This window comes from Aricia agestis, chromosome 3 (assembly GCF_905147365.1).
Source record: "Aricia agestis chromosome 3, ilAriAges1.1, whole genome shotgun sequence".
NCBI lineage: Eukaryota > Metazoa > Arthropoda > Insecta > Lepidoptera > Lycaenidae > Aricia > Aricia agestis.
In genome coordinates, this window is record NC_056408.1 from 20216871 (window position 1) to 20229188 (window position 12318).

At 38.7% G+C, this 12318-nt stretch overlaps 1 protein-coding gene across 1 annotated transcript; it reads left to right on the forward strand.

Annotated features, from left to right (window-relative positions):
• The first annotated feature begins 459 nt into the window (after window positions 1-459).
• LOC121740569 (phenoloxidase-activating factor 2-like) lies at window positions 460-10117 on the forward strand. Its single transcript, XM_042133305.1, has 8 exons — window positions 460-464; window positions 2221-2327; window positions 5939-6098; window positions 7315-7429; window positions 7697-7802; window positions 8475-8650; window positions 8992-9156; window positions 9950-10117. The coding sequence occupies exons 1-8, from the start codon at window positions 460-462 to the stop codon at window positions 10115-10117; spliced, it is 1002 nt and encodes a 333-aa protein (XP_041989239.1).
• The last annotated feature ends 2201 nt before the right edge of the window (window positions 10118-12318 follow it).

Here is a 12318-nt window from a genome sequence, read left to right on the forward strand (position 1 = left end):
CCATACACAAACTTGTGTAGGAGGCTTTGTCAAGACGGAAATTTTGTGTGAATAGAAGTTCCGGCATGTCTTCTATTCTCTCTAATTGCCGTCTTAGCAAAAGCCTCCTCCTGCGCCTGTCCGATATGGTGTGGTGGTGCGCGGTCCACAGCAAGCGTAATGCATGCATATTAATTAGTACTTGAGTACTTATGTTTTTAACAAGAAGTAAGAACCATTGATCGGCAGCCACACACAATTTACAGCTGAATGCACGCCATTTTGTTCTTCAACGCGATAACACCGCCTTTTTAACAATCGTTTGTGACGAAAAGAAAAGATACGAAAACGCTAGCGATTAGTGGCATTTGTGTGTGTTGTCTAGGACTTTCTATACAAAAAGCTAAGGGGCACTTCTTTATCGCAATAAAGAAGATGAACAGTGATATCGCTTTCGTCCAACTTGTAATTTGGCTACCAATGGTGTACACGATTACGACAAGAGACTCATGATAACGAACGCTTATGTCATTTCCATACATTTTTGGTTGACGATTCTATAGCGAAGCGAAAGCTCTTATTATTATTACTAGCTATATTTTGACCGAGCTTTGCTCGGTATTTGATAAAACACGAATAAAATGACATTTTCTAAAAATGATTCCTAGCTAGATCGATTTATCGCCCTCGAAACCCCCTATATACTAAATTTCATGAAAATCGTTGGAGCCGATTCCGAGATTCCACTTGTATTATATATAGTTACATACGAGTATATACAAGAATAATTGTTCGTTTAAAGATATAAAGATTGAAGTAAGTAACTGTGTAATTTAGACAAGACTAAATTAAACACCTTGTGGGGATCATTATTGCTTTTAGCTTAAAAAGCAATTCGAAACCGATGTTTTGTGCTTTTTGATACTTGAGGCATAGAAATGAAATTAAATAATGTTTATTTTTTCGTTAGATACAAATAAACACTTTTCGAACTGTTCTTCATGATTACCACCAAGAACTACCCCACGAGAAGATGAAACTTGGAAATCCTTGCCTACTATCAAATTAGAGTAAAATACTATGTGTCTCTGCTCTCTCATAGTTGGTAGTCAAAAACGTACAAAGGTCTAAAGAAATTGTTACGTTACAATTTAGTTAACCCCCGACAAAAAAGAGGGGTGTTATAAGTTTAACGTGTCTGTCGGTCTGTCTGTCTGTCTGTCTGTCTGTCTGTCTGTGGCATCGTAGCATCCAAACGGGTGGACCGATTTTGATCTAGTTTTTTTTTGTTTGAAAGCTGACTTAATTGAGAGTGTTCTTAGCTATAGTTCATCATCATCAGCCTGCTCTGTGTTGAAAAATCGCGGTTCATCTGGTTCGTGAAGGGCCGATTAGCAACTTGCAGTAGTTTGGTGGGCTTTATAATTTATTGAATTCTAGTTCGTGACATTTATGAATATTTACACATTAATGGAATGTTGACCTGGTGCTGCAGCATCACCTGGTAATCAATAGGATACCCAACTCCTCACCAACTTAGAGGTTTCGTGTTTGGGCTCATTTTAATTGCGACAACTAGTAAGACGTAAATAACCCATAAATTTTTGCATGCTGCTGCTGCAGCATCACCTGGATTCTATAAAAGCCGAGCTCCATATGAACCCAAAGTGGAGGTTTCATGTTTGGACTCATATTGACGGCCTCATCCAAAAATAACATTCCTAGATAGTTCATTGGGATATAATATTATGATCCTGTTGATAGGAATTACTCTGCATTATAACCAACACAAGTTTAAAAAGCATGAAATAAAATTAAATTAAGAAATTAAAAAAAAACCCCGCCAAACAACTTTAAAAAGTAATGAAATAACATATTTTACTGACTTTAAGTTTAAATAATTCCTAAGTGTAAAGTGATATTTTAGTCCATAATTGTTGTCAAGGTGTGTCGGGGGACCGCTAATGTAGATGTTTGATTTCACATAACATTATAGTTTAAGGGTCAGTTCACAGCGAACTGAATCGAGACAATCAGTGACATGGCGATACAAAATGCAAAAGACACTGTTGGCGGTCCCCCGACATACCGTGACAACAATTATGGACTAAAATATCACTTTACACTTAGGAATTATTTAAACTTAAAGTCAGTAAAATATGTTATTTCATTACTTTTTAAAGTTGTTTGGCGGGGGTTTTTTTAAATTTCTTAATTTAATTTTTAATCATTATATTCTAGTGCTGCCATCATCGGCCTCCTATGCGTGTACGTGAGCTGCCAGAATATTCCCATACGGATAGTGGAGGACGAAACCGACACTCTGACAATTAGTGACATGGGAGATGGTAAGTTTTGAGTATAGTGAGTATGGCAAAGTGCGCCTACCCGGCAAGTGCGCCATTGCTATAACTCCATACTGCTGATAGGAGATTCCCAATCTGCGGTGGAGCGCTTTACCACATTAAAAAATTAAAATGGTTCTCGGTGTAGAAACTAGTTATCGAGTAAGCAAAGAAAAGTAAAGGAATGTAATTGGTGTCTTCTTCACTCGGAAATATGTATTAGTTAGTTTTCCATATGTCTGCTATGTGATCTGAAAAACGAAATAGCCAAGGCAACATAGTCTATTATCACATAGCGTTTTCGGCATCAGTCCCGGGGCAGGGCAGGCAGGGCAGGCCGAATGGATACGAAAATAGACAAAAATTAAAAACCTCTCGAAAAACTTCAGATCCGAACTAGGCAATGGATATTCTGTGGCAATGGGCCATTAGGCACAACGTCGCGCGTTATAAAAAAGCTTATTGTGGATGGATGTGGATTATTGCAAAGTTATAATTTGCTGTATACAACTATGTTATAAAATCGTGTTATAACATAATGTAAGTAGGTAAGTATATAATATTTTGACACCTCTTTCCTTCCAATTATTATTTTAGCATAATTATTATATAAGTATTATGTGTCATGAGGAAAATAGCCTATAAGTACTGTACCTAATTCTGAATAATATGATTTAGAAGTTAATATTTTTGCAATACTTCGGGTGGGTTGCAACTTGCACCGAGGCGTGGTTAAAGTTAAAGTTAAGGCTAACTTTAACTTTAACCTTAACTTTGACCACAGAATTTACAGATGACAGCTGGTTCGATAAGGCTTGAAATGAACGGGGGCGGGGGCGCTGCTGGTAAAGAGAGCTGTCAAAAATGGCGTTTTTGTATGATGACAGTGTTAGTTCCTTTTTTCGCCACTGTTCAGTCGAATTATGATACCTCTTTAGATTTAAAAATAATACTCCAACGCCAACTGTTGTCAATAGAAATGTGTCATATTGTTGTCTAGAAAAATGCTTTGTAACAGCAACTTGTGAAAATGAATAAATTATATTTGTAACGCTTTACAGCCTTTAAGTTTTAAGAAATACCTTTTGGTATTTTAAACATGGTCCTTCGAGCAAAAAAGTAAATGGAAAATGTATACAGTCAACTCAAGAAGAAGAAATTAATATGGTCCCGGACCTCTGAGAATTAAATATGTTATATGGTCCCGGGCCTTTGAGACTCAACCAGAAGAACATGATCCAAAAGGACCTTCGAGAAGGTAACATGGTCCTTCATCTTTAAAATCTTCGAGGACGCATGCAGGGCCTCTGAGTACTTAATATGGTCTTGCAAGGCCTTAAAGAAATTAATAATATTATGGTCCCGGACCTCTGAGTAAAGGAATTAATATGGTCCCGGACCTCTGAGTAAAGAAATTAACATGGTCCCGAACCTCTGAGAAGTAAAGTATGGTCATGGTCTTCTTCGTCAACTCAAAAAGGACTTTTGAGTATTAAACATGGTCCTTGCGAGGGAAGGTATAAAAATACACTAAAACAATATTTAAACTATTGTTCGAGATACAAAGTAAAAAAAAAGTGAGAAGCGTAAAGGAACCTAAGAACAAAACCAAAGTAAGGTGGTAAGGGAAGTAAATAGTAATAGTAAATATAGAATTCAAAACATTATAAAATTAAATATCTCAAAAAGTCATGGTAGAAACATTCATAAAATTCAAGTCAAAGACGTCATAATAGTCAAATGTAGTCAAAGAGAGGAAAAAGTCGAGGTTTAATTTGAGAAAAAAGTACATGAAAAGAGCTAACCAGAAAGACGTCCAGATTGACAATAGTGTCAAGTGAAAAAAAAGGGATTTGAAGGAATTGAAGGATTATATTTTGATTGATGAAAACAATTTGTAAATATTGAAGCTATCACTAAATCTTATATCTTTAAACGAGCAATTATTGTATATATATATATATATATATATATATATATATATATATATATATATATATATATATATACAATAATTGCTCGTTAACACTGCACTAAACACTAGGTCACAACACTTAGCACTAAGTCCAAACACAAATCACTAGGTCCAATCACTAAGCACTATCACTGTCCTAGGTCGTAGCCAAGTCGCAGGTTTCACTGGTTCACTCACTATTGATCACTCCGAAATCGCCTTGATGAAAGCTCGAAACGAACTCACTTGCCGGGCCTGCCTGCGGCTCTTTTTATATGGCGAGACGAATTCCAGAAATTTCCCGATTCACGTAAACAAGTAAACAACCGTGGGAAATTTCTAGGAGGCTCGGGCATGTACCACAATAAAACTGCCGTCCTTGCGATAAGTGCAGTAAGTTGAATTTAATTTAGACCTTATGGACTCAGTCATAAGGTCTAAATTCAAACACGCTAACAAATAAAGGGTAAACACGTAAACAAACATTAGACCTTTCTAGAAGGTTCGAGAGTATGTACTTGCGCACCACGTGTCCGTATACCATGTACCGTAACAATATATATATATACAAGAATTGCTCGTTTAAAGATATATATATATATATATATATATATATATATATATATATATATATATATATATATATATATATATATATATATATATATATATATATATATATACAGGGTGTAACAAAAATAAGTGATAATACTTTAGGGTGTGTACGTGTTCCTTGTAGAGAGTTCACTGTGAAAGTAGCAGCGCTGAAAAACTATTTTTTTTTTCACTTTTGTATGGGGAAACTCGTGACGCTCGGGCGCTTGCCCATACAAAAGTGAAAAAAAATTTTCGTATTATATATATATATATATATATATATATATATATATATATATATATATATATATATATATATATATATATATATATATATATATATATATATATAATTGGAATCTCGGAATCGGCTCCAACGATTTTCATGAAATTTAGTATAGTCTAGGAAAATGGCTTGTAACAGCAACTTGTGAAAATGAATAAATTATATATTTTGTAACGCTTTACAGCCTTTAAGTTTTAAGAAATACCTTTTGGTATTTTAAACAGCCACGTTCATTTAAAGCCTTGTTGAGCTCAAGGTTATGGTTAAATATGGCATCCATTTTTGACTTTAACCAAAGATTTAACATTTTGCATTGTAGTTAAAGTTACAGGTATAGCTAAAGTTAGTTGGTGCAACCCACCCTAAAGAAATACTCTGGCTATAATTCTCTTCTAATTTCACATAAAAATACCTTACACCGTAAACAAAATTAGATTGACTCTAGTCATCCTGACTGCAGACAGGATTACCTTTACCTTATTGGTAAATATGGTAATTGGTAACTATGCTTCGCACTCGAGAGGGTACAGAAGATCACAGGTGCTAGCGGGGAATACTAAGTATGTAAATACAGTGCCGGTTTTAACACTACCAGCGCCCTGGGCGAGATTTTTTGTGCGCCCAGGGTGCTGGTAGTGCTTAAAAAAATGGCACCCCTTTTGTTTGCCTTCAGCGCCCCTTTTTCCCGGTGCCCTGGGCGGTCGCCCAGAGTCGTAAAACGCCGCGTGCGTAAATATCTACAATGGATACAAAGGTCTTATTGTTTCTTGGTTTCAGGCACCGAAGGTCACTGTGGAAGGGACGTAATGGAAAAGTATGAGCCGCCGAAGTTTTGCGGCATCAGCGACCCTGGCGACTGTGCCATGAAGTACAACGGCAAGGATAAGGACATCTTCGCCGGCTTCGGAGACTTCCCCTGGATGGTGGCTCTACTCAAGTAAGTGTATAAAGCTGGCAAGAACGTGACTGCTGAAAAACAACTTCTAGAGATGCTGAGGGACCTATCACTTAAGGAGTGAGCACACTGAGACGGGCCGTGCCGGGGCTCAGCGTGCCGGGGCTCATCGTAAAAATCCGCCTCCATACAATTTGTATGGAAGCGGAAATCCGCTGCGCCCCGTCTCAGTGTGCTCACTCCTTCATCAGACAGCGGTCGCGCGTTCAAGCACTTCAAGCGTTCTGCGTTTGAGCGGTCACTGGTCAGTCACACAGGAGGAATTTTGACTCGGTCAGAACGCCCCGTGTTTAAGTATATCTATACTATAATCGGCCAAGTGCGAGTCGGACTCGCGCACGAAGGGTTCCGTACCGTTAGAGCGCAAATAGGGAAAAAAATGTGTTTTTTGTATGGGAGCCCCCCTTAAATATTAACTTTATTTTCTTTTTAGTATTTGTTGTTATACTTAGCGGTTACAGAAATCTGAAATACACAATCTGTGAAAATTTCAGAAGTCTAGCTATAGCGGTTCTTGAGTTACACCCTGGAGACAGACGGACAGACAGACGGACAGATATTGAAGTCTCAGTAATAGGGTCCCGTTTTTACCCTTTGTGTACGGAACCCTAAATAATATAACAAAACACAACACAAGAGTACGCAAAGCTGCAGACCGCTTGAACGCTTGACCGCGTGACCGCTCTCTGTCTGATAGGTCCCTGAGGGTGAGTTAACATTGCAACCTTGCAGGGCGTTTCAATTTTTCCTGCCTGTCAGCTGTTGGCTTCCTATATCTTTGGAAAGGGGTCATTTAAAAACGCGACGCTTTGCGACGTTGTAATGTGGTAAAACTCTTTGTGTGCTTACTACAAACTGAGATACCTTGTGCTGTAAACAAAGGCAGCTGTGACACAGTTCATACTAGTACGGCTGCCAATGTTTTCCCTATCAGAATACTTTGCATAAATACATATTGTGTCCCTTTCATTGTAAAAAAATGTACTTAACGAAATTGATTACTTAATAAAAAATTTATTTATTTATTTATTATTTATTTAATGTAATTTGACTCACAAATCGTAATTAAATTTTATTACCTCGAAAATCTTTTGATACTTCTGTGTTTTCAAAGATGTAAAATAGGATTCTTAAGTTTGCATAAGATTATAAGGGTACTTACATAAAAGTATAATTAGAAATTATATTCAACTTTTAGCAGGACTGACGAGACCGAATGGGTGAACACGGATTACATAGGGGGTGGAAGCATCATCCACCCATCCGTAGTCATAACAGCTGCACACAAAGTCGAAAACAGGAAACCAGAAGAGGTAAATAGTAAATAGGTACTGAAAAGACAACCAAGCGAAATTATATTCTAACAGTGCTTGTTACTTGTTAGCATTCGCTTGTTTCGATGGCTAAGTTAGATGTCTGAAATTCACACCGCATAGTACACGAAATGCGGCGCGTACGGTGCGGACAAATGTGCGAGGTTTCACATCATTCATTATTCATACAACGAATTCTAAAATGTGGCGCGTACGATTACCGATGTTAATCAGGCCCTAATATAAGCAACATGTTGTATATTCCAGATTAAATGCAGAGCCGGCGAATGGGACACTGATAACAAAAAAGAAAACCTCCCACACCAAGACAGATTTGTGAAGAAAATTGTTATCCACAAAGATTACAATACATGTAAGTCTTGATACATTTTTCATTGCATGATCGCGATGAATTGCCCGAGAGACATGCTAAAACTTAGGAAAATTAGTGACAAATTTGATTGTCCCATTGTGCACCATTGGGTACGTATACATGTGCATGTACCTAGTGCCGCAAACAGACCAAACAGATATTTAAATTGATTGAATCTTGATTGAATTTTATTATTATGTCTACTAACCTAGTTTTTTTAAGTATTGTAGTATCTACTAACAAATTATGGACTTAGTCTGAAATAAATGGTTTATTATTATTATTGTTATTAAAACTGTCTTGGAAGTTGGGACCGGCAATTTATACATCAATCACATAGATAGATATATAACTATTTATTACTCACAAATTGGTACTAACTAGAAAAATGTGGGCAAGGGCAGAAGAGAAGGAGAAAGCTAAGCCCAAGCAAAGAACACAATATGATAGCGTCATATTATCCAGCATCTGTATTCTATACCCTAAGTATCATGCTTATTGCTTATCCTTGCTTTCCTATTTCGTTGATCCTGCATTTCTACTGTACCTATAACGTCTAAGTAGTGGTTATAAAGCGGCTCTTGACTCGGAGGTCATGGGTTCGATTCCCGCGTTGGAAACAAGTTATTAGCTGATAGCTACGTATAACGGAAGCTATCATTCCTGTTTTAGCGGATTCATACAACGACGTAGCGCTGTTGTTCCTCAGCGAGCCCTTCACCCTGGCGCCCCACGTGGGCGTCGCGTGCCTCGGCACCGACATGCCGGCCCCGGGCACTGAGTGCTACAGCATGGGCTGGGGCGGGGACACCCAACGAGACCAAGAATACTTCACTATTCTGAAGAAGGTTAGAGCATCTATTGTTACATTTAAGTTGTCTGTCTTGAGACTATCGCAAAAGAGTTCGACCTAAACTCATTTGTTACAGTCTCTCTCGAGACTACGATATTTATTTAATTACGAAACCCATGAGGATGCACACACAAACAAATAATATTACGATAGTCTGTCTTAAGACTTTGCTCCAAGTATAACCCTTAAATGTAGCTCGCTCTTTGCAGAATTCCCTAAAGATATTGTTTTTTTTAAAATTCATAATTCATTTATTTCATACCATATTACATTACCAGACTTGGTAGACTCCGTAGCTGAAATTTCATACTTTACTTTAACTTCCAACATTTCCAGGTTACTCTGAAGTTGGTCGAGGATGGCGAGTGCGAGAAGACATACCAGAGGGAACTGGAGAACGAGGACTTCACCCTCCATGACTCCCTGACGTGCGCCGCCAGCAAGGGGGACTTGGACACGTGCGTCGGTGACGGCGGATCGCCTCTAGTTTGTCCCGTTAAGGTAGGCAAAAAAATCAATTTTTAACATATACTTACCCTTAGATGAATGATTGGTCTCGCGCGTGCGAGCGCGCGCGCGAGACCAATCATTTATCTAGTTCAAGCATGTACGTCCAAGTTTATTTCTTTAAAGCTACTGGACCGTTTTTGTTAAGTGCGTGACAGACGTACGAACTTAAAGTACGCGGGTTTTAAATTCGCGAACTTACTCGGCTCGCGTCGGTGACACACGAGAATCGCTCATACTGGATTATCATACCCCCAGGCTCGCGGCTCGCGGCTCGCGGCTCGCGGCTTGCGGCTTGCGGCTTGCGGTTCTTTGCTGACACACAGGCGATTAAGATCGTCGAGCCATAAGTCCGCGTACTTACTCGCACGTCTGTCCCCCCCTTTAGGCTAAATCAAGAGTCAAGGAGTTGCTTTAAAATGTCACTGGCAATCTGGGGTATCCATTGCATATTTAGGCAATTTGTATTTGATAATAATCCTATGTCAGCGAAATCATAAAGGACTTGACAATGGGTCGGTGGACGGTGACCGGCGGCGTCGACTTCAATTGCGAAGCTTCATACCATAGCCCATTTTGATTTCTGACTTCACTTTTGAATTTGAAATTGTTTTTTGTTTAATTTTCACCCTTTGTCTGACTGCTATTAACGTATTTGTGACGTTACACATACTTAGCACGGCATCAGAAGACATAATTATTATAAAGTGTATCACACGTTTATTTCCTTCTTGTTTCTGTTCGCTTGTTTAAATTGTGTTTGAATAAAGAATTTGATTGTTTTCAGGGATGCGGCGAGGGCCACAGGTACGCCATATACGGCCTGGTGGCTTACGGCATGGGGTGCGGGGAGCAGGACATCCCCGGGGTGTACGTGAACATCCCCCGCATGCACCCCTGGGTCAAGGAGCAGATGGAAGCCGAGGGCATCAAGGATTATAGCTTCGATGTTTAAGTTTAATAAATTAAGCCTCCAGTACACAATGGCCCACAATGGCCTACTGCAGGCGAATTTTAACTGTAGACCACGATCACTTGGTGTAAAACACAATGTCTCTTTACTGTCTGGCAAATTGGCAATACACTGGCCATCGTCCGCCATCATACACTACTACCCCGTCTACCCAATGGCGATGGCTTGTAGTGGGCCAGCATAGACCATTGTGAAGAGGCTCCTTTGTGAGTAATTTGTTTTTATTTGATTGTAATAAACTGTATATTATTGAAATAAAACATATTCAAATATTATGTAATTGTAATCAGTTATACCAAATACAGGTCTATATGGTTGTACAAGCTTATGAAACTATTGGTTGCCTGGAAGAGACTGCTTCCAAGCGTACCGGCCGCTTTAAGAATTTTTCTGTTTTTTCGTATGGACCAAGAGCCACACATTCCTCAGTTTCGGAAAACTAAAAGTTTACCTGTATGTGACCTCAGAGAGTAAGAACGACCAGCAACTATGGAATTTTGGTCGGGTTACTTTATGAGGTACCCAGATTCCAGTTCTGAAGGTCTACTTGACCTTCCAGGAAGCTCAATTTCATAGCTTATATTGTTCGCAGTATGTGGAGGAATCTCGTCTTCCAGTGCTGGACATTTTTGTCAGTTGCTTTCCACTGCTAGACACCCTCTGAGTTTAAAGTCTTTAAGGGCCTGTTTCACCACTTCCTGATAAGTGCCGGATAGGCTATCCACCACTTAACTTGACAGATAGAGTATGGAGATTCTGTCATAAAAGTTGTGGACAGCCTATTCGGCACTTTATCAGGAAGTGGTGAAACAGGTCCTAAGAAAGTTAAAGGGTATCTGGCAATTGTCAAAAATGTCCGGTACTGCAAGACGAGATTCCTCCACTTACCGTGAAGAATACAGGGTGTAACGAAAATAGTGATAATACTTTAGAGTTTAGGGAGTGTACGTGCCTCGTGTATAAAGTTTATTGTGAAAGTAGCAGCTCTGAAAGAGTAACTTTTTTTAACTTTCGTATACGCCCCAGCCTCAGGAATTTGCCCACAAATCACCAAAATAATTTTCTCTTTCAGCGCTGCTACTTTTACAGTGAACTCCACACAAGGGTGTAGGGACACATCACACATAATATACACAGTACACAGTTACACACCCTGAAGTATTATCGCTTAGTTTTGTTACACCCGTATAATAGCAGCTCATCTCAAATCTCTACCCTATCAGCTTCAGAAGTCAGAACCCTGTTCCAGCTCACTCGCACTCTGTGCACCATTGACCACCTTTTTTCTGCTAACACCCCATGGACCGTGGTGCTCCACTCCCCGCTTAGCAAAGTTCAGGGCACAACAGCTTGTGTTAAATGATTTTGATGTATTTTCCTTAGAAAATAAGGAAATCGTACATGTTTGTGCAAACTTCAATGGCCTGATAAACTGCGGTTTGTGGTGCACCCGAAGTAGCTGGTGATACATAGTTTCTATACATCAATGTAAAATGTTGTTATTTTGTGAAACATAATATATGGTCGAATTGAGAAACCTCCTCCTTTTTAGATGTCGGTTAATAAATACTAGATATCGCCCAATGGTCGAGATTCGACCTTAGTTTCAACGACATTAGGACTACTACCTAAATTTTGTAAAAAATATTGACTTTGACTTGTTGACTTGTCTTTGGGACTCAGCTGATCTCAGACTGGCCGTGTAAGCATTGTCTAATAGTATCTTAGATTCAATAAAAAAATATAATCTATTTTCAATTTGTCAACTTGTTGTCAACAGACTTCAACCATAAATAAAAGAGTATAATTCGTATGTATAGGCTTGTCACTCAAAAATCTGTCATTTCTCATGCGTGTGTGTTGTAGTGTGTGTAATGTTTTATTTGGTAAAAAAATGTATGATAAAAGCATAATTTCAAAATAATATTAGTTCGATGCACTCCTTCACCATATAAACTATAACTGTGCAAAATTTCATGCACCTACGTTTCCCCATTTTTCGTAAAAAGGGTTACAAAGTTTTTCGTTCGCGTATTAATATTATGATGATGATGATGATTAAAGAATTGTTAATCCTACCACGGATCATATCGCCACGAAGAAGTCGACCACTGTCATGTCTTAACTAGATGTCGCCCGCAACTCCGTTGCGCCAAAATTCGATTATCGCGGGAGAACCGTAC

Bases quoted from the DNA above. Each gene is read 5' to 3' on its own strand.
- LOC121740569 (XM_042133305.1), top strand. The intron at 2,328-5,938 runs GTAAGTTTTGAG...TCTTGGTTTCAG, and splicing joins AATTAGTGACATGGGAGATG to GCACCGAAGGTCACTGTGGA. The intron at 9,157-9,949 runs GTAGGCAAAAAA...GATTGTTTTCAG, and splicing joins CTCTAGTTTGTCCCGTTAAG to GGATGCGGCGAGGGCCACAG.